We start from the raw sequence: 26579 nt of genomic DNA, 5'->3' as shown, positions 1-26579 counted from the left end.
TCTTATCTTTTCTGGCTCTCTGCCACCGCTCCGGTCAGTGCAGTTCTGCCGCTGCTGCTGCTGCTGCTGCTCACAGTGAAGAAATATCCCCCAGCTCATAGCTACAGATACATAGTCCAGCTTAACACTGTTCCAAGTCCCTGTAGCCCCCAACTGGGGCTGGAGGGGGGGCCAGAGCCCCCCAGGGGCTCCGGGCCCCTCAGCTCATGGTTTTCACAACATGACTACCTCTTCTACTACCAAACTACAACTACCTTCTCTTCCGTTCTGCTTGTGATATATTTATATTTTACAGAAGTGCTCATTGGGTAAAACCTCAAAACTTCAAGGGTCACCACCCCCTGGGGTTTTACCATTTTATAACTGCAGGGGGGAAACAGTTTTCCCCCTTGTTTCCCCCCACCACAACAATACTCTTGGTTTCTTCTCGAAAATGTGCTTTTGTAAAACACAAGATTGTTTTCACATTTAGAGTATTGTGGTCTATAAATATTTAGATCTTATCTTTGTATTTCACTTTATACTCAGAGTGTGAATCCGTAGGTGTCTAAATAAGTGCTTCAGTGGTGCTCCTAGATGCTTACTAATGAAATTGTTTAAATTGCATTACAGATTTAATGTCCTGCAATGTTTTAATGTTATGCTTGATGTCGAGGCAGCAATATCAAACACAAATGGTCTTAACAGAACCTAATCAGTGTGTTCCTTGCAGAGAGCGGGGGTTTGGGAGTTTTGTGCTGTCTGAACTCTGTTTTTCTCCTGTAGCCCAAAGCAGCAACTGGAGTCACTCAGCAATCAAATGCCACCTCCACTGTTGGCTCAACAACTGCAGCTCCTACACCAGTTGCTGCACCAGCCCCTGCTCCTGCCCCTGTGCCAGCTCCTGTCTCTCCACCACCAGCACCAGATGAGGCTGCCTGTGAATCTGCACCTGTGAGTGCCCCTCGAGAAGAGAAGTCAGAAGAAAAACCACCTGAGGCAGCAGCTGCTGTCAGTCCATCATCAACTGACAGGTATGAATGAGCCTCCAAAAGTGAGTTGCCTATCCATTTCTGCTGCTTCTAGTTTTGATTTGAAGTTTCCATTACAGTGTTAGTCTAGTCATTCTCTCAAATCTACATAATTTTTCTCCTTTCTTGACTGTAATTTCAGTCTCTGACTCAAGTGTAACATTACTGATCGATCCTAAGAAGAACCCCTCCCTGCTTACACCTTCTCCCATGAGGATTGTGGTCTTGAGAATAAACTCGTGGAGTGGAGAGCTAAATGACACAGGACTTGTGCTCCTATTAGGCATTTCAGAGTTACTATCACACAAGTTTCTTTTCAGACTGAGGATATTCACCTGTGTGGGAATATAATTTTCACTAAGCTCTTAAAGGCATAAGAGGAATGTGTCCTGTCCTGTTCATAAACTTCTTTGTTTTGAAACATGTTGGCTAGATTTGAACCGTAACTTCCTTATTGCTCTATGAGTTTCTTAATTTCTGGAAAGAGCTTTTTCTTCCAAAATGTAGGATATGGTATTGCTCTTTAATCATGTAATGCCTTAAAGCTACATTTTGGCCCATCTGCAGATAGTTGGGGGAATTGGAATAACTTTTAACTACAATTCACTACATTCAAGAAAATCAAATGGAAGTTAAGTTACAGGTTTCATTCGTGTTGTATGCTGTGGCCTTTTTTTGCTCGCTTTAAGTTGCTTAAGTATTGCATGGGATAAAAATGCTAACTGGAATTTCGTGGCCCTTGAAGTGCTGCATAGCATCAAATCTTCATTTTTCATACACTGGTTTTTAGTTATTAGCGTGTTATTTATGTGAATACTGGTGCATAAGACATTAATTTTTTAAATAGTTATATTTAAACACCATCAGTTGGTGTTTAAACCTTGATTTGACAAGGAAGCAAAACTTGCAATTGCTTATATCTTGAAAATTTCATCATAAGTTTTTTGCACTAAATACGCCAATTGGTTATTTAATTTTGCAATTATGATAAATGGATATCTCAGAAATAGAACACAAATGAAGCTTTATCAGTCAACTTAATTTTTTAAAAATTTTAATAGGTGAGTTTCTTCTCATTTTTTTCTGCTCAGTTAGTCCAGTGGGTTCAATGATTAATCTTTGATACCAAAATAGTGTTTTCCCTGTACGGATTGCAGTGTTTTAAACTGCAGTAAGGGAGCCTCAGTGTACTTAACAGGAATCAAAAAAATAATTTAACACATGTATTAAGATTATCACCTTCCTTGATTTCAGTGAGTACTGCTAGTTTCTGATTTGCTTTAGAAGTCAGATAACTGAGGCTGGTGAAGATTTATTGAGCCATGGCCAGGCAAGCTGGTGTCCTGTTTTGCCTTTGGTCTTTTTTGGTTGTTAATCTCACTACTGACAGATGCTAGTGAAGCATTCTTGTTGGAACAAATTTTTTCGTGCATAAAAACATGGATCTCTTAAATGCCTTGTTAGTTTTTTTTTTTTTTTTTTTTTTTAGTGACATCTTCTGAAAACTGATTCAGATTAATCTGATGATCTTTCACTTGCTGATAGGAGTTTCCAGCTCCGGTAGCCTCATAAAAGTGAAGCTGGTGCTTCATGTCCCCAGCTTTATCACATATCAAGACTGAATATGAATTTCCAAAATACACACACAATATGTATATTCCTGTATATATGGCTGGCTACTTAGGTCAACTCAGGCAGGAAAAAGACCATCACTCAAGTAAGATACAACACCAGCAGCTTCATCCTGTTCCCCTCTGACTATTTTAGGACAAAGCCCACTCCTGCAAGATGCATATGTACTAACATACAAGTGAATAATATTAATTTCTCCAGCAGCTGGCCTTAGAGAGACTGTTTTGGTAGCAGGCCCCTGGAGTTTGCTACATTTTTGACACCTGGGCATGTGATTGCCTTGAGCCCTGCAAGGCTGTTGCAGGCCCTGATACTCAGATTCCCTTTGACCTGCATGTAGACAGCCCCCCATTGGGAAAAATTGTTAGAAATGGAATTTAATAAGGAAGGAGGATGGACTGGGGATGAGGTTCAGGCAAGTGTGTTTATATATGAATTGGCCCTTTTTCTCTTTTTTTTTTTTTTTAAACTCTCTTGGCCCATGCATTTCATCTGCAGGGTGCCTTGATGCTTTCCTTTCCCTACCTTTGGTTTTTCCCCTAGATTTCTCTTAGTAAATCTCACACAGTCGCTTTTTCCCAGCACCCCATGGTGAGTTGCACTGCCCTGTAGGCAGTACTTCCAGAAGGAGTCCTGTTGACCCATCAGGGGTGTCACCCTGAGTCCAAGGGGCTGATGCTTTAAGTTTGGGGGCCTGGGACGAGTCAGGAAAAGGGCACCCCTGACTCTGACTGAGTTAACTGGGATTCTTCTGCGTGGTGGTGTTGCCTCTGTGTTCCTCGCTGTTGATGGAGGTGAGCCTTGTAATTTAACAGCTTGATAACTTGAGATGGAGTAATTGCAAATGTTAGCAGTTTATATTCCTGGGAAAGCAGGATACTGAGATTTTAATAAGTGCTTGGCACTGACCCACTTGGAGGTCAGACTGGTGACTGTGGGGAAGCAGTTAGTGAGACTGCTGTGTGCTTTTGAAAATCCACCTTGTTCTCCCACCCTTTAAAGCATTCAAGAAAGCAGATGGCTAATCCCTGAGCAGATGGGCAAGAGCCAAACTACTAGGGGGTAGCAGCGGGGAGGTTGGCCTTGTGTTAAAAATGGTAGCATTGTAAGTTTGTAAAATCTGGTCTCACTATAGGACCAAAAGAGAACTCTTTGTTGGTTTTTTAGAAACAAAAGGGGCTATTAGAGTTACAGCTGCTGCTGCCTTTTTTTTTTTTTTTAACAAGAAATTTTCCAAAGTTTTGTAATTACCATTGCACTTGTCTTCATCTTACAGTACAACAGGTGATACATCTCGATCAAATCTTTTTGAGGATGCTATAAGTGCACTTGGTAAGTGGAATGTTTTTTTTAATGTAGACATTATTTTGGTGCAGCAGAGACATGACAGATTAGCAGATGTTGACATTTTCTTCTATATCTGTCATTGTTAAAATTATAATTAAAGAACCCTTCCCTAAGACCTGAAGTTGATATCTTGGAACTAGCTTCAAGAGCTTCTTTACTGAAGAATACTTCCCTCCATATATTTTTATTGTGTAAAAGGAAGATCCTTATCATCCCTGTTTTTCCCCCATTTCCCTTAATTTCTCTTCTAACTATTCACTTTGAAGTGGCTTGAATAGAGGACTACATGTAAATAGATATATGCTTTTCACTTTTGTTCCCCAGAGTGCAGGTTGGATAAAGTGGCTGCCTTTATAATTCACTTGTTCCAGCTTTGAAAGTACTTTATCTTTTGACACATTTAGATTAGATAAATTCACCAGATCTGCTGCTATCTGGGCTAAGGAATGAATGCCTCCCTGTACCTACAGTTAATTCACTTTTATTTTGACAGTTTAAATGTCCTTGTTTCTCAGTAGAACAGACAGAATAAAAACAATAGGAAGGTCTGCTCCTCATTCATGCTGATTCTGGTTGCTAGGAAATTTAGGCAAACCCACAACTCCTTACTCCTACTTAAATTTTTGGGTTGTTTTAGAGTGTAGCAAATTAAGGCACAGAAATAAGGAGGAGGTGTCTTTTTTTTGTTTGTTTTGTCTTATGTCTGTAAATATGAAGCTGCAATTTGGTACCAAAAGTTAAACTAAGAAAAGAGTTTCACTTACATTTTTGTGTAGGGTTATGTGGGTATATTGGATGCAGGTGTTGTGATTAAGCAGCCCAGAGTGATCTAGGTCAGTAGTAATGTTTTACGTCTATTAGTGATAGTCACTAGGTTTAGTCTGTCTAACTGCAGCTTAGGTCTTAGGTGTGACGACATGTTGTTTTAGAGCTGAAATAGCTGATAGATACTGTAGGAGACAACCAGTTGAGTTCTGTTACATTTTTGAAGTGACTGCTGCTATCAAAGGTGCCTCATTAACCATTTGTTGTACCTTGGTGGCCAAAGTGTGTTCATCACAAATACTCATATTAACAGTGTTGATCAACAAGTTAAGTTAAGGTGGTGGTCTTGATTCAGTTCTCATCAGAAATTAAAAAAAAAATCCCATATCAAGAGTGTTGCTTCACTGTCTATTTTACTCTCTTACCACTAACTTGCTAGTTGGAGTCAGTCAGTAGTAGTATTCCACTGAGATCAGGAATACCTTTATCCAGGGAAGGAGATAGTATTTTAATGTCTGGATTTGTTTTTTTCTTTTAAGGAAGGAAAATTAAATGGATTATGAAAAGAGATAATAATCTTCCCTACAGTGAGATTAGTGTAGTGATCAGTTGCCCTTAAATTGCTCATGTATAGTGTGTGTACCCATTTGTCTTAATGGCTAAAGGTATGGGACAGTTTTTGTCCATGTAAGAGATGGGGGATTTGATGTGATGGATGTCTAGTCAAATAATAAATTGAATGAGATATGAATTAAATTAGGTAACTTAGTCTCACTGAGGTCTTGAGTGGCTTTCCTAGATACAACTTTAAAGTCTTCTGGCTGACTTGAGTTGGTCCATGTTAAGTTGATTAGATTACTTTGGTCATTATCACCAGCATGTACCAATGTATTGTTGTAACTTGGTCATCACTATTTGTCATCAATCTAACAATAGCGTAGCAGAAAGTCTTTATTTGAGAGAACCTCAATGGCTAACAGTTTAACAGGCAGGTTTCTGCCTCAAAAATTTTGATTTCTAATTTTATGCTGCAGGAGGCTTTTCTTGATTACATCAGGAACTATTAGCTGTGAGGATGCCCTTGACCTTAGGTGAAAACTTGGAGAGAGAACATTATTAAGTCCAGAAGTATCACAAGTGCTGCTTTTGTCAATAGAGGTTTACACTGTGTTCATTACCCTCTCCTATTTCCAATCAAATTCATAACGAATCCACCAGAATATATTTGGAATTAAAGCCACGTGGCATATTTAATGTGAGCTTCTCTTTACTTTTCAGTGAATGACTCAAATTTGGGTAGAAATGAGGTTTATCAATTGAAACTTTTTTATGATTTTTTTTTTTCTTATTCCCCTAAAATGGTGGTCATGTGACTTCTAGTGACAGGTCAGTCCTATGAGAATATGGTGACTGAGATCATGTCAATGGGCTATGAACGAGAGCAAGTGATTGCAGCACTGAGGGCCAGTTTCAACAACCCTGACAGAGCGGTGGAGTACCTCTTGATGGTGAGCAGCTGCTTTACCAACACCTTGTTCTTTCTGATTTTATGTTTTCCACATAGCTTTCACTTTGATTTACATGTTATTTTGAATATTAACCAATCAGTGAGAGTAATATGTTTTCACAGAGGAACAACTTCTCCAGGCAGAGCATCGGGAAGGATGAGATTCAGACTTTGGGGATCATGATGTGTTATAGAAAACACCGAAGTCATCCCTAACCACTCTATTGCTTCTTTGCTTTTACTATTTGTTGATTTATGTGGATATGTATGTAAATTGTGTTCTGTTGCAGTGATAGTTCTAAATGCCAGTGGCTGACTCAATGATTTTGCATCACATCTTAGTGACATGTGTTAGTTGATTGGTTGTACTTTTAGATTAGTATCTATAGTGTCACCTAGGCATTTTTTAAGTTCCAGTTCACTGTTTTTGCTAATAACGCACAGTGTTCTTAATATACTTTCCAAACAGCAAATTTTGAGAGTTTTTTGAAGTGTGCTTAATTTAACCGATGTTTTAATTTAAGCAGTGTTCTAGAGAAGAAACAATTTTTGTTTGATAAATACAGTTTGAAAGGTGAAATGAACTTCACTGATGTGAGAGGAAATAGAAGAGTAACTTCATTTTAATGGAAACTATGTGAGTTGTTTTAGGGATTTTTTGGATTATTTCTCATTGTATACCTCAATCTGACAGGTGAATTGTAACCACCATAGACTCTGTCTGTGATCTTGTTGCTTAATCAGTATTTCCAGTGCATTTAGTTTTCACTCTAGCATATCATTTTTTTCCCTGATGTGGTTTTTCCTTTTTTCTGGACAATCTGAACGTTATTAGAATTGGAAATCAGATATCTTTGGACAAGTCCTTGCAAAATATCTGTGGATTGAATTTCTAATTGATTGATGAGAAAACCAGCATCTTTACCTCCAGTTATAAAACTTTGCTTTTGTTAATGAAGTTTTTCTTCAGTAGTTACAACTACAAGTCACTGGCATGCTTGCTACTTACGTGAGGGTACTCAAGACTTTGTAACCTTCAGATTTTAAACTAACAACAAATGTTTTGAGTACAAGAATGTACAATTCTCATCTAGCATTAGGCCACAAGGGTGAATGGAGTAGCTCCCAACTATCTGCCATAAGTCTGCAACCTCAAATTTTTGTTTTTCATGTCATAAAAATGTTGATTTTAATGTTCATCTAGTCTGTACATACACTATAAATTTGGTGTCTCCCCTAAGTGTTGGGTTTGCTGTGTATGTGCAATTCTTGTACACTCAGTCTGATATTTCCCTCCTCTGTCTTATTTCTGTTCAGGAAGTTAAGAATAGAAACAAAACATCGCTATGATGGAGTTCAACATGTCACATCTGCCAAACAGATTTTCTGACTGGCCTGAGCAGTTAATTTCTGCTCCTTCAGTAGGTTCTGTTTATACAATGAGTTCTCTTACATAAGGTGGTCCCTTTATGTTACATGTTGTCCTCCACTGAGAATACCTTTTCTCTGTTCTTCCTCTTCTTCCTGCTGGAAAAGGAAGTGGGGAGGAATAATGTTGGTCTTGGAGAGCATATTAGCTGACCTACTTCTGTTTCCCTTCGAGGAGAATCATGTTGCTATAAATGGTCTTTCTAACTGTTCTTGATCTGCTGTGTTCTAAACATGTTCCTTACTGTCCTGCTACATTAAAAAAAAGCTTATTTTTGGTTAATACAGGTCCATTAATGACACTGTTCTTTCACACTCTGTTACCTGCCTCCAAACTATCGTCAGTGTTATATTTGTTATAATCTGCAGAGTAGGATTTAGGGTGTTGAGATCTCTAAGTGTATACAATTGTCCAGGTTTAAAGAACAAGTACACCGAAGGTACCTTAGAGTGTTAGAAAGAAAACATCAAGAGACTCCCTGTGCTTAAAGCATTGCTGTTCCTCAGGTGAGCCCTGAAGATTCTGCTTATTGTCCACAGTTCAGGTGACAAGCTGTTCTGTTTTCATGGCTTCATCACTGAGGATCTAGTTGTAATCCTGTGTCTGAGTGTGGTCATGGAAGGAGGTCTCAATTCCAAAAGACACTCTTTCTATACTCCAGACTCATCTCTGGAGGCATTTACATTCAGATTTCTTTGACCCCAGGATTTTCTAACCCCTAATTGGGAAGGAGTCCTGTCCTCTCATCAACGACCAGACCACTGCTTGCAGCCTCTTAGTTTGGAAATTTTTAGGAACCATTTTTCTGTGAAGATAGTCACACACTGACCATGTTCGCTGGAGAGATGGTCAGTATCCTGTGCCTGTCAGTGTCTCAGAGGGGTTTGAACAATGCCTTTTACAGGTTTTAACTTTTGGTCAGCCGTGAATTGGTCAGGCAGTTTGACTAATGATCACTGTAGGTACCTTCCAACTGGAACTGTTCTGTTCTCCATTCTGCTGAGGGGCCGGACTTGCTGTGATTGTTACCCTTTGGAGAGCAATGTCAGCTAAAAACTGCTATAGTGCTCAGTTAAACAGTAAACAATTATTTCATCCACTGTAAGGCACCAGTGGACTTTTTTGCTGCCCAAGAAATGTGTATATTCAATATGACTTGGGTGTGAATTGATACTACGTTTTATTCTTCAGGTAGCTGCATGAACAAAGTCCACATGCCTCACTAGTCTTGTCTGATTACAGCTGTACACAGTCTCTGTTATCTGGAGAGTGACACCTCAGGCTTGTATTTAACAGTTAAGGTGATGTTCAAGATGGCAAATAATTTCTAAGTGAATTTGTTTGAACTAGTTTACATAGTGCTTCCACTCAAGAGCAAACTTAAGGTTTGAACAAGCACATTGTTTGAGCGTAGATTACAGTGATGAGTGAATAGGTGAAATCAGCTAATAGTTTCATAAGATTAACCCAAGTTGTTACATTATACTTAGTTTCCCAGAAATGACTGATTTGATGGGAAGTTATTTAAGCAGTGCTCTGTAAGCCACTGATAAGAAAGAATTACCTTGGAATTACACTGTGAATGGAATTTTCCTTCCCCTCTGTGGAGGGAGGAATGTATAGCAAGGTTACTGAACCATATAAAGGTAATGAATGAAGTGTGTGACAGGGAAAACTTGCATTTATTCCTCTGAGTGGCTTAAACATGTATGTGATGATTAGGTGATTTATACCTTCCTGTGCTTCTTATCATACAGGTAAGGCAAAGTTTTGCATGGAGCACTGTCCATTTCTCCCTTTCTAGATGCGCCTTCCACATTAGCTGTATATTTGTCCTTTTTGTTCAGCTGTAGTGATGAACATACCACGTTGCAGCAGGATTTTTAATCTACCTTACCCACCAGGCTCATGTTGCCTAAAAGACTGCAGAGAGAAAAGACTCCAGCCAATTTAGTGTATAAGATAAGATAGAGACCAGATCCTTTAATCTCAGGCCTAAGGCCCAGGGAATACATACCACGCGCACACCCTCAGACAGTGGTTCCATGATTTTATAATAAGGCCCAGGTTCTGCTCCCTGACATGCCCCTTCAGGAATTGGGTCTGGGGGTGTTTGGGACCCCTTCTTCCACATCCTCATCTTCTTCGTGGCATGCACGGTCCTTGGAGTTCTTCCAAAGTTATGGGCTTCAGGGTTGCTGTGTCTGTGTGATATCTTCTGGTCCAGGCCTTAAGGTGTTTTTCTACAATTCTACCTTGAAAAGAAGACCAAACAAGCTAACGGAATTTTAGAGGGATTGATATGAAATGGGATAATACGGTTGGGTATGTGTAAACATTATGCTACAGGGTAAGGGAATAGTTAGTGACTTACTGAGTCATCTGGATCCTCACAAGTCTATGGGACCAGATGGGATCCATCCTAGGGTAATGAGGGAGCTGGCAGAAGAGCTTGCCAAGCCGCTCTCCATCATCTTCCAACAATCCTGGCTCACTGGGGAGCCATATGGGACATATGACTGGAAGTTGGCAAATATCACCCCAATCCATAAAAAAGGCTGCAAGGCTGACCCTGGTAACTACAGGCCTGTCAGCCTGACCTCGGTGCCTGGCAGAGTTATGGAGCAGATTATCCTGTGTGAAATCACACAACAGCTACAGGATGGACAAGGGATCAGACCCAGCCAACATGGGTTTAGGAAGGGCAGGTCCTGTTTGACCAACCTGATCTCCTTTTATGATCAGGTGACCCACCTGGTGGATGAGGGAAAGGCTGTGGATGTGGTCTATCTGGACTTCAGCAAAGCCTTTGACACCGTCTCCCACAGCATACTCCTGGAAAAGCTGGCAGCCCACGGCTTGGACAGGGGCACTCTGTGCTGGGTCAGGAACTGGCTCAAGGGCCGGGCCCAGAGAGTGCTGGTGAATGGAGCTGCATCCAGTTGGCGGCCGGTCACCAGTGGTGTTCCCCAGGGGTCAGTGCTGGGCCCAGTCCTTTTTAACATCTTTATAGATGATTTGGATGAGGGGATTGAGTCCATCATCAACAAATTTGCAGATGACACCAAGTTGGGAGGGAGTGTCGACCTGCCGGAAGGCAGGAGGGCTCTGCAGAGGGATCTGGATAGACTGGAGAGATGGGCTGACTCCAATGGAATGAAGTTCAACAAGGCCAAGTGCTGGGTCCTGCACTTTGGCCACACCAACCCCCTGCAGCGCTATAGGCTGGGGACAGAGCGGCTGGAGAGCAGTCAGGTGGAAAGGGACCTGGGAGTGCTGATCGACAGGAGGCTGAACATGAGCCAGCAGTGTGCCCAGGTGGCCAAGAAGGCCAGTGGCATCCTGGCCTGCATCAAGAACAGTGTGGCCAGCAGGAGCAGGGAAGTGATCCTTCCCCTGTACTCTGCGTTGGTGAGGCCACACCTTGAGTATTGTGTTCAGCTCTGGGCCCCTCAGTTCAGGAAGGATATTGAGGTGCTGGAGGGGGTCCAAAGAAGAGCAACGAGGCTGGTGAAGGGACTGGAGCACAAGTCCTATGAGGAGAGGCTGAGAGAGCTGGGGTTGTTCAGTCTGGAGAAGAGAAGGCTTAGAGGCGACCTCATCACTCTCTTCAACTACCTGAAGGGAGGTTATAGCCAGGTGGGGGTTGATCTCTTCTCCCAGGCAACCAACAATAGGACAAGGGGACATGGGCTCAAGCTCTGCCAGGGGAGGTTTAGGTTAGATGTTAGGAAGAAATTCTTTACAGAGAGGGTTATCAGGCATTGGAACGGCCTACCCAGAGAGGTGGTGGATTCACCATCCCTGGAGGTTTTTAAAAAGAGATTGGACGTGGCCCTTAGTGCCATGATATAGTAATTGGAGTTGGATCAGGGGTTGGACTTGATGATCTTGGAGGTCTTTTCCAACCCAATCTATTCTATGATTCTATGATTCTATGATATAATACAGCCACATTCACTACACATCTACTTCTAAAATCTATAAAAGTTTAAAAATCAAAAAAAGCTCTGAGGCATCAGTCCCCCCTTTAGAGATGGACAAAACTCAATCTTGTCCAAACTCTACCACTTCCACCTAGCATTATACCAAAGGGATGACCAACATCTGCAGCATCAGGTCATGCAATGAGCTATTATACAAACTCTGTGTACATCACTAATATAAACAGTTCTTTTAGCCAGTTCCAGTTTGGTAACCATGAAGTAAGTTTGTGGAGATATCTCTGTAAACCTAATGAGACATCTTCAGGAATTGTCCAATTTAAACTTGATGCCAAATTTTAGTGGAATCCATAGTGCAAATCTAGCACTCACTTTCATGAAGAATATTGGGTGCATTTTACTAAAGCCAAATGTAAATTTTGGTTCTAAACCTGAATCAGTTACCGACTCTACAGGTAACATATAGAGAAGAAACAGTCTAGGCCACATCCTCTTCATCAGTGTCAGGCTCTGATTTGCTAGTAGTTCCAGGAACTGAAGCTTTCTTAACTCTGGAGTAATGAAACCGGGGTCCTTTGCCAGCAATTTCAACTGCAGTGAGGGAAGTCAGCAGGACTTGAAATGGTCCTCTCCACTTGGCTTGCAATGGGTTACTGTCCCACCATTTAACAAAGACCCAGTCTCCAGGCTGGAATTGATGAGCAGGGGTGTCCAATCCTATGGGTCTGGATAACTCGATGAATCTCTGGAGTTTCTGTAAAGTAGAGCCTAGAGCCACTAAAGACTTCTGTAGATCAACTTTCCCCCTTGTATGAATGTCCCCTGGAATGTGCGGAGCTTGATATGATCTCCCATATAATATTTCATAAGGACTTACATTATCTCTCCACCTTGATTGTATGTGAATTCTGAGCAGAGCTAGAGGCAAAGCCTGAACCCGTGACATGGATGTTTCCTGACAAATTTTACCAATTTGCATTTTAAGAGTACCATTCATATGTTCTACTTTCCTGCCTGCCTGAGGTCTGTAGGGAGTAAGCAGGTCCTAGACAATTCCCAGGATGTGACAAACCTCCTTCGCTATTGTTGCAATGAAATGTGTCCCTCTATCTGATGATGTTCTTAGAGGAACCCTGAACCTTGGAATTATATGGTTGAGCAAAGCTTTTACCACTTCCCTTGCTGTGTTAGTGCAACAGGGGTTAAGCTTCAGGCCATACACTGAAGGTGTCAACCAGTACCAGTATTACTTGTATCCTTCCCTGGGTGGTAACTCAGCAAAATCTCTTTGCCAGTAATCTCTGGGAAGGTCCCCCACCTTTGTTACCCCAGCACCACTCTCTTGCTTGTATCAGGATTGTTTTGCCTGCAGATTTCACATTTACTTACAATGGATTGCTCAGCTCTTGTCATACCTGTCCCTATTACTACCTTCTTCAAATGTTTTAGAAGATTTTCTGTTCCCCAGTGGGTAGCCTAATGTTCCTGCAGAGCTATCTCCCTAAGGAGTGGGGGTGTGACCACAACCTGTCCTGTAGGTGTAACAGCCCATCCACTTTTTTATTTCAGTGTTAAGAGACTTAATTAACTGGTGGTCTTTCTCATCATATTTTGGGGTGAACCCTGTCAGATCAATTTCCTTCTGTGGTATTACTGTTAGGATACCTTTTTCTGCAGCCCCTTTTGCTGCCTGGTTGGCAAAATGATTTCCCACTTCGGGAGTTGTTTTCCCCTTTTGATGTTAATGTGGTCAATAAGGTATAGGGGTTGGCCACTACTGGATGTTTATCCTCTGTTATTTTGTTGATTGCCCTTAGATCCTACACCAATCAATAGCTCTTACCATCAACCTTTTTTACTGGTAGGACTGGGGGTATTGTATTTGGATTCACATTCTACCAATAACCCAGATTTAATCCTTTACAACTTTCTAGCTTCAAAGGATATTGGTTTTGTCTTACCAGTGTTGCTCCTGGTTTGAATGTGATGCTTACAGGTTCTGCTTGCTTGGACCTCCCAGGACAATTGCTAGCCCACGCTATAGGGATGACAGCATTCTCAGCCTCTGCGGGGACCTCTCTGTGGTTCTCCTGTATGCAAAAGGCAGCTGCCTCAATATATTTAGTGTCAGAAATTATGACTTTTATTCCCTGCCCCTTGCAGAATTTAATTTCGGCTTCAAATTTCTCCAATAGATCCCTACCCAGTAAAGGCTTGGGAGAGTTTGGCATATAGAGGAATTGATGAGTTACGCAGTGCTTTCCCAATTTAAATCTCAAAGGTTTAAAGAAAGGCTTTGTTTTGCTTACCCCTGTAGCACCAACCACCATTACAGTATGATGACTCAGTTTCCCTTCCAAAGTGTTTACACAGAATATGCTGCACCTGTATCAACCAAGAATTCCACTTCTTCCCCTCCCAGCTTAGCTACAACAAGAGGTTCTGCTGGGGAAGAATCCTCCGGTCCCCTTCAGACACCCTGTCCATCCTGGTCCACAGCCGGCTGAGGGACTGGGTTTCCACTTCTCTTCAAATCTGGACAATCCCTTCTCCAGTGCCCTTTCTTTTTGCAGACAGAACACCGATCATGCCCCTTATTATGCTGGCAGTTGCATTTACAACACTTGCAGTGGGTGTTGTGCTTGTGGCGTTCCTGGCAGTTCCTGCATTAGTGGGGTGTGTGGCAGTCATCTGCCTCCACCTCCAGCACTTTTGCCTTGCCTTTCTGATCCCTATTCCAATACACTGTCCAAGCTATATCCAATATCTCACTGATCTCTTTCTTCTTACCTGCCTTTTGCAACGTTTTCCTTATATCATCCGCAGACTGACCTGTGAACAAATAGATCAAATGTTTTTTCCCAAGGTTTGAATTGATGTCCACATCTGTATACTTTTCGTAGGACATCTTTCAGCCTATTCAAGAAGTCTGTTGGGGATTCATTCTTGTCTTGCTTCACCTCATACATTTTTGTCCAATTTACTGCTTTTGGAATACCATGTCTTAAACCATACCCCACCCAATCCTGATAGTGTTTCAATGCTTCCCTCTTTTCTGGTGAATTGGGATCCCATTTTGAGTCCTCTGGGGGGAATATATCCTTAAGTTCCCCTGTGAGTTTTCCAGATGCTAGTAGTAGCTCAATCCCAGACCAGGCAGCTCGCTTAACTATTTTCTTCTTCATACTATCAAGCAATGTATCCATCATGACTTTCAGGTCATACTAGTCCGGATTTTGTGTTCTTACTGCTCTTTCTACATAATTAGCCATTTTTTCTGTGTTTTCTCTATATACCTCCACTGAGCTCTTCCATTGTTGTAACTCAACCAGAGAAAAAGGAATTTTTATCAAAACTGGTCCTTGTTTACCCATGGTCTGTCTCAAGGGAGCCTCTATGACAGTTTTCTCCTTTCTTGTTCTTGTTCTCCTAGCCATCGGGCTTGGATCCGACACAGCCTCACACACCCTTCTCCCACTTCCCTTCGCAGTTGCTGAGGAAACCTTCGCCTTTGTTTTTGATTTTACTACGGGAGCTTTTTCCTCCTCCGAGGTACTGACTGATTCGTCATCAGAGGCTTCTGTGCCTGTGTCAGTGAGATCATTATCTCTAGTTTTGAATTTCATGCTCGAGGGGTCAAAGAGGGGGAAAACCTTGCCTTTTCCTCCTGTCGGGGGCCAAGAATGATCTGTTCTTTGGTGTAGCCGTTCGCTGATGATATGGGGTAAAAGCTGGAAACGCCCCTGGGGCTGCCACCTCTCTTCTAGAAGGGGAAACCCTGCATACCAAGGGGGGCAGTTGGGAATGACCGCGCCCCACCCCCCCCGTACCCCGTGGGAGGGTAAGGACCATAAGGGACTGGGAGGGCTAAAGGGCAAGAGACGGCTCCAGCTCCGCCCACAGTGGTGGAGCCAGAGGCTCCGGTGTCGACTGGGGCAGTGATCGCGGCTGCAGGCACCGCCTCCACTCCTTCTCCTCCCACAGCTCCGGCGGGAATTTTGCCTGTAGCTGCTGAGGTGTCGTGGGCCGCCGCGTCTGGGCCGGTCGCAGCCGAGGGGCGGTCTGTGTCTGCGCCTGCCGCGCTCCCCGCTCCGTCCGTCAGAACCGTGGCAGCTCCCACGGCTGTGACCGCGGTCGCCGCTGCCGCCGTCCCGTCTGCCAGACGTGTGGCAGCTCCCGTCGCGCAAGCAGCCGTTTGTCCCGTAGCGGTGGGTCCCACCGCCGCCCCCGTGGCGATGGCTCCGGTAGCTGCTGTGGCCGGCGCTGTCCTCGCCAGTCCCATAGCTCCCGTGATCCCCGTCGCTGCTGCCGGAATCGCCGCGGTGACTCCCGTGCCAGTCCCAGCCGCTGGCGGTCCCGTGGCTGGACCTGCTCCCGGTACGTTGGCGGCAACGCCGGCGGCAGCACCTACAGTCACGCCTGCAACCCCTCTGGCCGTCTGACCAGCGCTGGCAACCACCCCCGCCTGTCTTGAGGCGCCCGCGGCTCTGGTGGGACCTGCGCCCACTGCGCCTGTGGCAGCTCGCGGCTCTCTCCACTGGTCCCGCGGAGCCAGTCACACCCGCTCCAGCAGAGTGGCTCCTGGGTTTCCCCCTTGCAAATTGGGGGCCACTAAAAGATCTAAATCCTCGTCTATCGGGCTTTTAACGTAAATTTGACTGATTGGATCACCTTTACCACGATCTTTCCTCTCTTCTCTCTCTAAAACCATTTCTGAGAGCTCTGCCTCTGCAAGGGCTTTATCCAACTTATACTCTCTCTTCCATTCTGGATGGTTTAAAAAGGCCAAAATCTATTCAGCATACACTACTTCGTTCCATCGCTCCTCTTTATGAAGGGTTGACGTAAGCTGTAACACTGTATTCATTTGAAAAGAGCCAAACTTTGGCCAAGTCTCCCCTTTGAGCAGCCTGTGCAAAGGCCACATATTTATAGAGAGCCTGCATAACTCCTGCCTCTTTAAAGATGTTTCAGGGCCAGTCAAATGCCTCCAGTGCTGCAAAACCAAGGCTAAAGGAGATCCTTTTGGGATCTCCTCTTCTTGGGACTCGACACAACCCATGATGACAACTACCAGGCAGGAAAAAGCTTCCCAGCACCAGATTTGAACTCGCGACCTCAGGATTACCCCGTGAGCTCCCTCTCCGAACACCACCACCAGCTTCAAGCCAGGGCAGGCACGGTATGGTATTTTAATGCAGAGAAAGGCATCCCTTTCCTTCTGGCTGTACCAAGCCAATGCAAAGCCCCTGAGTAACCACAGTGGTAGGCTCCACTGTCCCTGCCCTGCCTTTATTGAAGCTGCAGGGGGGGGTTCCTCCACCCGCTTCCCTTTAATTGTCCTGGGCTTCCGCCTACAGACTGGAAAAACAGCAATTTATGCAACAACACGGGCCCAAAGTCTCACTTCCTAGCCTACCATATTCCCCTGTTTCCGGGAAAAACCCCTTTGCAGCTTCTAGCAAAATTACCCAAAGGAGCTGCTTTTATTTCACCTCTGTGTGTATGGTTCTGAGGAGCTGGACTTCCCAAGATTGGTGTGGGAATTCTCCAAAATATGCTGGCAGAAAAATAATTTCCTGCAGGATTATGTTTCCTGATCCGGAGGAGTTACAGGTCCCACTTTTCCACCTTTCAGAGTGCCAAAACTGTTACCTAAAAGACTGCAGGGAAAAAATAATCCAGGCCAATTTAGTGTATAAGACAAAGAGAGCAGGTCTGTAATCTCAGGCCTAAGGCCCAGGGAATACCTACCATGTGAGCTCACCCAGACAGTGGTTCTATGATTTTATAGTAAGGTCTATCCAATCCCAGATCTGTCCAGCCTCAGTTCTGCCCAGTTCTACCCCCTGACACGCCCCCTGAGGAATTGGGTCTGGGGGTGTTTGGGACCCCTTCTTCCTCATCCTCATCTTCTTCACAGCATGCACAGTCCTTGGAGTTCTTCCAAAGTTATGGGCTTGAAGGTCGCTGTGTCTGTGTGATATCTTCTGGTCCAGGCCTTAGAGTGTTTTTCTACAATTCTACCTTGAAAAGAAGACCAAACAAGCTAACGGAATTTTAGAGGGATTGATAGGAAACGGGATAATACGGTTGGGTATGTGTAAACATTATGCTACAGGGTAAGGGATATAATACAGCTACATTAAAATCTACATTCACTACACATCTACTTCTAAAATCTATAAAAGTTTAAAAATTAAAAAAAAGCTCTGAGGCATCACTTGACAAACCTCTTTGTTGTCTGGCTAAACTGAAATTTTGTAATATTTCCATCCGCCCCATTCCTTATGTTTTGTGCTTCCCAAACTGAAGGATGGCCTTCTTTTGAGTAACTTCTCTGGGCTTGTTGTCATATAGGATTCTTTCTTGGTGTCTCTCCCCTGCCAAGCTATCTGAGTTTCCAGGATTCAGGGAGAAAGGCTGAAAGGACAAATTTAGTGCAGGAGTTCAGTGACAGTGAGGAAGGCAGGGTTAGAGTAGGAAGTCTGAAGGATTCCCATGCAGGAGTAAGGTAGTAGGGTAAGGTGTGTCTTGGTTGTATAACCCACATTCTAAGTTCACTATGATTGTTCTTTTTAGCTTTGTCTATTTCACCCCCCTGAGCAATCAGTTCCTTTATAAAGTTTTTTGCACATGGAATATAAACAAAAAGCAAGTTAAGCTTTGTTGTTTTTTTTTTAACTCCTAACACTTGATGACATAAAGACTTTTTCACACTTAAGACACAGTAAAGGACAGTTTTGCATTGGGGAAGGAGGTCCCAGGAACAGTGTTCTTAAATCTCTTCACAGTTTCCTCCCATATTGTATGGCATTGATAATCTCAGTTAGCATTGTGTACTGCAGTTCTGTTGCTGTAATGTAGCTTCTTTTGCATAACACTATAACATATTACAACTATATTTGGGTTAACTTTTTCACTCACATGAAATATCTTGGAGCAGAATTCAAAGCAAGTACTTTTTATGGAGTAAAACATGTTTTTAAACTGATGCAGTAAATGCTTTACTACCTTGCTGTACAAACCACACATTTTTCTCATCAAAAAATAAAATTGTTCTTTTCACAGTGTTCTTTGTTCAGTTGTAAGTCCATACCTATCACAGCATCTTGCTTTGTATTTGCAGTGAAAGCATTAAAGGGTTTTTTGTCCCCTTCATTCTGGAAAGCAAATATTACATGCAGTTGAAACAAATATTTTGTAGCATTCTGTAGGTAATTGTGTGAACTGTGGCTTTAGGGTATACCTGGAGATAATCAGGCTGTGGCTGAACCTCCTCAAACACCAAGCAGTGGTGCCTCTCAGTCTTCAGCAGTGGCAGCAGCAGTAGCAACTATACCAACGACTACTAGCTCATTAGGAGGTAAGAAAGGTTATGTTTGAGAGGATGCGATAAAAACATTGGGCTTAATCAGTCTCTTCTTCAGTCAATTTTAAGTTCCTGGTGCTTGTGAACTGATCAATGGAGCTGGGTAAGAGCTGCATCATGGAAATTCCAAATGTGGTACTTCCTTGGAACATGCAGCTTGATATATGTTGATACATCTGCAGTGAGGTTTCAAAAAATGCAGTGTACTCACACAACTCCTTTGATTCAGTATTCTGAATTAAAGTTTAAGACCACGAATGTGGGTGGGGTTGTGTTTTCTCTCACATAAACTCTGGCTTTCTGCTCTGTGGATAACTGGGCACTGTTGTCCATGGCTATCCTTATGTATCTACCTCTTGGAATCTGGAATATCAAGGGAGAAACCTGCAATCAGTCATGAAGTGTAGCACCTAAGAGACTTGTAAATGACCTGGGACTCCTCAGGGAGCACATGGACAGTGGTTGGTGCCTGCTGAAGAGAACTCTGTCTTAAAGGGAGATAAATACATGAAAGGAGCATTATGAAGGGGAAGGGAAGGTCTGTTTTAGGCTGTGGCAGAGATGGAGTTCAAGATACAAGCTTTGATAAGAAGCCAGAGTGTTAAACATACAGATTGTAGCGACAGGCACACATGACATAATCCATAAAGAGGTAGTGGGGGATGGGGTGTTTCAAAGTGGTTCATACACAGTTCAAGAAAGTAAATAATATAGGTTGTATGGGAAGGAAGGACTCCCTTGAGTCAGAACTGACCCACTGCAGGAGGTAGGGAGCTCTGTTGTAGATGCAGAGACAAGGCAGTAGACTGGGTAGATGTCTCTGAATGAGGTTACTGAGAGATGAGACAAAGAAAAATGCTGGAAATAAAAGACACAAGACTGTTGGATCTTAAAATTGGGTGGAAAGAAAATGCATTGTTTAACCTTGCTTAAACTAGAGTAAGTCAGTGTGAGGAAGCAAGCTTTTCTGTCCTTCAGTGAGGAGTGTATAGTCCTATTTCTGTCCAAAATTGCAGTGTTGGTATGTATTTTATTAAGATTCTTAGTAACTTCTTTAAAAACCATGTTACCTCTTTTGATTTTTCAGGACATCCCCTTGAGTTTTTACGAAATCAGCCTCAGTTCCAGCAGATGAGACAAATTATCCAGCAAAATCCTTCTCTGCTACCGGCATTGCTACAGCAGATTGGACGGGAAAACCCTCAACTACTGCAGGTGAAGCTAAAAAGAAGGAAATAATGCTTGCTAATTCTGATTTAGCTTTACAAGAGAGGCATATGTTGATGTTACCTGGGATAATGTGTTACTGGCAGTTACAATATCCTATTGTTGGCTTTTCAGCAGTTGTTGCTGTACAGAACATATTTTCTATTACATTAGAAATGAGTCTGAGACTCTTACTAAGAGGTTGCACCAGGGTCAGGAAGAGGAAATGATCGCTGCAGTTGAACTGAAACATGAAATTGTGTTTCTTATGGTTAGATGTAATGATTTTTCTCAATGTACTTTTTACACATTCCTTTGACTACTTACTTCCCTGAAAACATTTTTACTTGTCTGTTGGCAGGCTTAAACGTGAGTTATTTAAATATGTGTGTTTTCTTTTATTGTTCCATGCATCACAGCAAATAAGCCAGCACCAGGAACACTTTATTCATATGCTGAACGAGCCAGTTCTAGAGTCTCGCCAAGGCTTAAGTGGGAGTGATGATGGTGCCAGCACTGGAGAAGTAGCAGATGCTGGAAATGGTCATATGAACTACATTCAAGTAACACCACAGGAAAAAGAAGCTATAGAAAGGGTGAGCCTTTCTTCTTTGAAGTGTTTCTTGGCTGTTGGTGTAGGGTGTTGACTCTAGTGCATGCTTAAGACATAACTTAAACTTTTCTTATGCTGAGCAGTTCTGCTTCATATTTGATATTTTTAAACTTGGTATTTCATAGCTGTTGTAGTCCTGTTTCAAACTACATCTCTTCCTGCTTATATAGCAATTAGGTCTAAAATGTCTTAAATCTGCCTTACTAGGAAGATGCAGAGCCTTTTAAGTGATCAGAGACTGTGGTAATTAATGACTGAATTGTTTTCCCTCAGGAATGGGAACTCAGGCAGAAATTCCTCTTGCAAAAGCCTCAGCCAGTGGTGTTCTAGATCATTCTGTGATACGTGTCCAGGTGCAAAGATCTGTCTGCATGAGCACTGTTTGCAAAGTGCTTGGATAGTAAGAAGGCTCATAGTTAAGTAGATTAGTTCAAGTCAAAACTTCACCCAGATATTTGTCTATCCATGGGAATTATTTAATTATAGCTTTCTAAAAACAACAGGTAAACATGTCTATAAAAATGCTCTTGGGCGTGGTATATTGCATCATAACTACTGTGTGTAACATTGACTAAATATGGCTTTATATAGATGGCAACACCACTGAGATCTTTTTCTTAGAAAAAATTGCAAGACTTCTGTCATACTGTGGTAGTGGTTTTGTGTCTCAAAGACAATGGTTTTTTTCCAGCTGGCAAAGCCAAAGGTTATGTAAAGATCATCAGAAAATAACTGTTTAAATATAGGTGTCAATTCTCTAGATCTCAAGGAAGTTAACAATTAATAGGATTAGTCTGATAAAATTGTTTGTCCATGTACTTCACAGATCATGCTCTCTAATCTGCTGCATGTCCTTTTAAAACCATTTTATGCAGTAGAGCATTATTACCTCTACAGTCTGTTCTAAAACCCAGCAGAGACCTGTACACTTCTTCCCCTTACCGTGAAACACACCTCAGAATTTTAGGAACCTAGTATTGCAGCTAATGCAGTCATGCTGTTTGTGGCAGAAAATAAAATCTAAGAATGGTTGGCGAGGGATAATAGGATACAGTTTCTCATAGTTATTTGGTATGCCCTATATGTGAAATGCAGGTGGTATGAGGATTTTAAGAAAAATCTCCAGGTAGTTGTATGTACTTGCCTTTGGCTAAAATAAGGTTTCATTTGCTGACTGCCTTTAAGTGCAGGCTAAACCCATTCCCCTTGGCACAGTAATAACTTCTACCCTGGTGTTCTCATACCCTGCTGTCACTGTGCCCCAGACATTAATTAGTTTCTTGGCTTCTGAAAAACAGATTCCTCTCAACTTACTTCTATTGGCTGCAGTGTGCAGTCAATATTTTTTTTTAAATGTGAAAATCCAGTATAAACAACTGAAAGTATGGCTTAATGTGATGTCTTGAACTATCTACTAGAGATCCCAGCCTGGAAGCTCTTGTTCCAGATAGCTTTTGTTAAAAGTTCTTTGGAGCTTTGTATAATTGTTTGAAATGGGCATTGTTTGAAGGGGTTTTTTTCTGCATCAGTGCCATGTGCTTTTACTTCCTGACATTACTGTGACCCAGGTCTGTTTTAGTGACTTACTATGTCACTAAAGATGTGACATAGTTTTTTGGTGCTTCATTAGACTCACTCATCATTTTTTCAAGTGAGAATTCTGTTTATTCAAGGCAGAGGCAACACCTTATTTTTTGCTCACTAGAGGCTGCATTGGCCTAGGCAGCAATGTAGTTTTCAAGAAGGCAGTAATTGCTTAAGTGACACCTCAAGACAACTAAACATACAAAGAAGCTTAATATAAAAAAATGTACTTTCTAAATGTGTTTCTTTTCTTCAGTTAAAGGCATTAGGGTTCCCTGAAGGACTTGTGATACAGGCATATTTTGCTTGTGAGAAGAACGAAAACTTGGCTGCCAACTTTCTTCTACAACAGAACTTCGACGAGGATTGAGAGAACTTTTTCTATTTCACACCTCACACCAGTGCATTACACTAACTTTGTTCACTGGATTGTCTGGGATATTTGGGCTTATATTCATAATGCTTGGTGTAATGGTATATAGGGGGTGGGTGGAAGGGAGAACATAGGAAACAAAGCAAAGGAAGCAACAACTATGTCTGCTTTAAATTAGCAGATGCAGAAAATCGCACAGTGTAAAAAAAAAAAAACAAACCAAAAATCAGCTTCTGCAAATAATTAGTTCCTTCTGTAAACTGTAGCTTAACTTTTTCTAGATTTTTCACTCTTATTGTACTAGTTCCAGACATGTAGTGTAATGCACTGCTTCATATTCCTTTCCACTTAGCACTGGTATTGGAAGTAGGTTGTGCTACGTAGATCCTACAGTCTGTATTTTGTGGCAACACTGGGGAGCAGCTTTGTGAAATCTTAGAAGATCTGAGCATATATAATCCTGAATGCCAAAATAAGGATATTTGGGGTTCTCTTTTCAGCTGTTTGAAAGTAGTGCAAGAAGCACAGTATTTTTGTCTAATGCTGAGTTAAAACAGTGTTGGCTTTTTTCCCAAATGAAAACCCATTTCAGTTAAAAGTGTCTTGATTATTGAGAAACTCCACCCCCTTTTTTTCCCCCTCAAATTATCTGAGAAACTGTATACATACAGATAAAATTATTATCCTGTTTACATATTTTCTTTTTGGGAAAAAAATATAAATATCTAATTACTGTTCTCTCTGTGTTGCAGTAAAAGTTTTAAAACCAATAGGTTGCATGTTTGGTTTTGTTATATGCACTCTAGTGAATTGAATATTCTTTTTCTGCCAGCAAACCAATTGCAAGCTTCATTTTTGTCTGCTGCAATGAGACTTTATCAAATCAAATTTCACTGTCACAACTTTGTTGAACCAGCTTTTACAGTACAGCTATAAGTGTTCTGTTACTCTTGAGTAGGTTTTAATGTTCCAGCTATTTCTGTTAAGTAAGGACTTTTGGGGATTTATTCACTTTATAAGGAAGAGAAGTCCATAACTTGAGATACCACGTGAACTATCAGTTTATTCCAACCCGAAACAATCGGCACTGAAACCTTTCTATTGAAAATAAGCTCTGATTATAGAGTTTTGAATCTTACTTCTAGGCACCTACTTGTCATTTATTTTGTTTAGTCATAAAGTGTTAACAATCTTTTTTTTTAATGCACATTTCCTTTTAGAGATAATTTTGCCCATCATTGCAATACTAGGAATGAAATGAAATGCTAATGTAATCTAAAGATGTTATGTGCAACATTTCCTGAACACAGCTTGGGGATAGTTTGATTTTTCTACTGTTGTAGTCTAGTTAGCTGGATTACAAATTTACCTCTACAAATAACCAGGAAAATCTTATTACTGGTACAGCACTGAATTCCTGTACCACTAATGATATTAATGATTTAGTGGTACAGCTAAAAAATTATTTTCTGCTTAGGTTGTCTATTAGTGGATTAACTACCTAACTACTACTTAAGCTCAAAGTACAAATGAAGTGTCTTGGAAAAAAGGAGTGAAAAAGACTGAAACACTTATTTTGTTTCTTCATTGATTGGCTGTAGTCTGTAAAAATATTACCTGCACAAAACAATTAAATGCATTTAAGTCTTTTGCTTTTTTTCCTATTCCTTATTTCTGTTTTCATCTGTGATATTTTTCCAGATAGTATGTATTGTAATTATTCAGATTTTATTCTTCTAAAATTTCATAGGCGTATGTCATCTAAATTATCAGTAACACAACTCAAATCTATCAGTAGGATATGTGATACTGCTAAATAGAGAATAAGTCTTTCATAATGTGTTCATTTTAGAGAAGTTAACGTCAATGCCTGAGACAGCCAGTAGACTTCATCTAAATAAGATTCTCAGTTTGTATATGGACTGAGATGAATTTTGATTTAACACTGCAGGCCAAAAGGGGCTGTTTGTTATCTGTAAAAGGACTAGCTGTCAGGTACTTGAAAAAATGCCAAATTGATACAAGGACTTCTTGAATGTACTTTACTATATAGCTAATACCTAACTGAGACAAAAGCTTTTAGTCTGTGGGAGTCTTCTGTATTGATCAAACTGCTATCAGAAGTAACCATTCCTTCTTTAGGAGGGTGGAGAGTAAAGCAAGAATGTCTGGGTGTTTCAGTCTGCTCCCTCCAATTTTGATTTCTGAAATGTTTACTTATTATAAGTGTATTTGAATTAAAGTCTGTTGAGCTTGTTCTTTGTTTAAAAAAAAAAAAAAGCTTTATTCATTTGTAACTTTGTATGCTGAGTGACTGAGAGGGTTTATGGCTGCTCTGTTTAAAGCCTTACGAGTAATGCTGTTCCCATTTTTCCAGCAGTGAAACAGTGTTTTTGTGACTTCTGATGAACAACAGGTGTCTGACCTTAACTTGCTAGCAAAACCTGTTACCTGTCCAATAGCAGGATACTTGCCAGGGAGAACCGTGTGTCTCTCTTTTTAGTTGCTGCCAAAAGGGAAGAATACATGGAATTCACGTGGTGTTGAGAAGGTGTGACCTGAGCAAGCTTTCTGAGTATGTTGTGCCTCGCTTTCTTACCAAGTACTACCGGGAGCTGTCTGCACAGAGTGCTTTTCCTGCTTCTTTGCTGCAGACCCTCTTAGGGATTTGGGGATCAGTTTCCTCAGGGCTTTCTGAACAGTAGCTAAGAAAATAAAGTATTTCTTCCTAAGTTTTGGTATTGGAGTCCTTACCTTTGTTGTAAAACTTCTGAATATCTGCTTAGTCAAAAGCTATTTATGATGCACTTTTAATTGGGATTAAAAAATTACTCTGAAGTCATACTAATTCTGTAGTTGTCTATTCTTAAGTCCTCTGTGCACATTTTAATGCTGTGGTTCATTGACCTTGTCGAGGGTTATCTGATGAATCCAGCTACAGCCCAAGCAGTTTGATTGATTTTATGCTTTGTTCTTACCCCACACTAACAGAACTTTTTTGAAGGCAAATTGTGACTCATTTTGAAACATCAGATTGAGCATGCATTCATTCAAGAATGCATGAATGAATGAAACTGAGACACACAGTCCTCAAATAATATACACAGACCTCACACCTGGATATTTCCTTTGGTTTTACAGATATTTGGAGGCATCCACATTAATGTTTAAATTTTTATTCTCTGATGTCTCTTAAGTCCAGCTCATTGTACAAAACTAACCCAGAATTTCTGCGCTTGAAAATAGTCTGTGGGTCAATGGAAACAATATGGCGTGAGTTGAGAGAACATCTTTGTCAGTTATATTTTTAGTTTTTCCTTGCCTGGTTTGGGTTGCCAACAGTGTTCTACACACTCTCTTCTGAAAACATTATATTGAACCTACAGCTATGTGATTATGAAGCCACAAGTTACAAAATTGTGTGACTTCACTGATCTATCCAGAAAAGTAGGCTTATTTCATCTGTGATTAAATGATGTATGGGAATAATTTAATTACTCAATTACCACAAAATACATGATGGATCAGCATTGCTGCAGGCTGTAGCTGATGTTGCTGACTTCTAATGGTCGAGTGCCAGTGCTGTATTTATATATTTATTTATAGAAGATGCGACCTGTGAGAGGGAGAACAAGATGTGAAACTTCTTGGTTCTGGTCAGAACTTCTCTCCATCATCCTCATAGTGACAAATACTTACTGGCTAGGCAAGAGAAATAAATATTAAGAACACACCCAATTTAACCCCAGTTCTAATCAAAGCACATTTTATGAAGACACTGGCATCTGTGGTGTTTC

At 41.4% G+C, this 26579-nt stretch overlaps 1 protein-coding gene across 1 annotated transcript in view; it reads left to right on the top strand.

Annotated features, from left to right (window-relative positions):
- Positions 1-25624, top strand: part of RAD23B (RAD23 homolog B, nucleotide excision repair protein) — a 44121-nt gene extending 18497 nt beyond the window's left edge. The window contains exons 4-10 of the mRNA XM_027663834.1: positions 766-1013; positions 3919-3974; positions 6135-6262; positions 18877-19000; positions 20094-20221; positions 20632-20808; positions 22666-25624. Of these exons, the coding sequence (XP_027519635.1) occupies positions 766-1013; positions 3919-3974; positions 6135-6262; positions 18877-19000; positions 20094-20221; positions 20632-20808; positions 22666-22779 (975 nt within the window). The 3' untranslated portion in view covers positions 22780-25624. The remainder of the gene's footprint in view (positions 1-765; positions 1014-3918; positions 3975-6134; positions 6263-18876; positions 19001-20093; positions 20222-20631; positions 20809-22665) is intronic.
- The last annotated feature ends 955 nt before the right edge of the window (positions 25625-26579 follow it).

This window comes from Corapipo altera, unplaced genomic scaffold (assembly GCF_003945725.1).
Source record: "Corapipo altera isolate COAL_440 unplaced genomic scaffold, ASM394572v1 61153, whole genome shotgun sequence".
NCBI classification, from domain to species: domain Eukaryota; kingdom Metazoa; phylum Chordata; class Aves; order Passeriformes; family Pipridae; genus Corapipo; species Corapipo altera.
The sequence above is the reverse complement of the archived record's forward strand: the minus strand, read 5'-3'. Positions and strand labels throughout refer to the sequence as shown.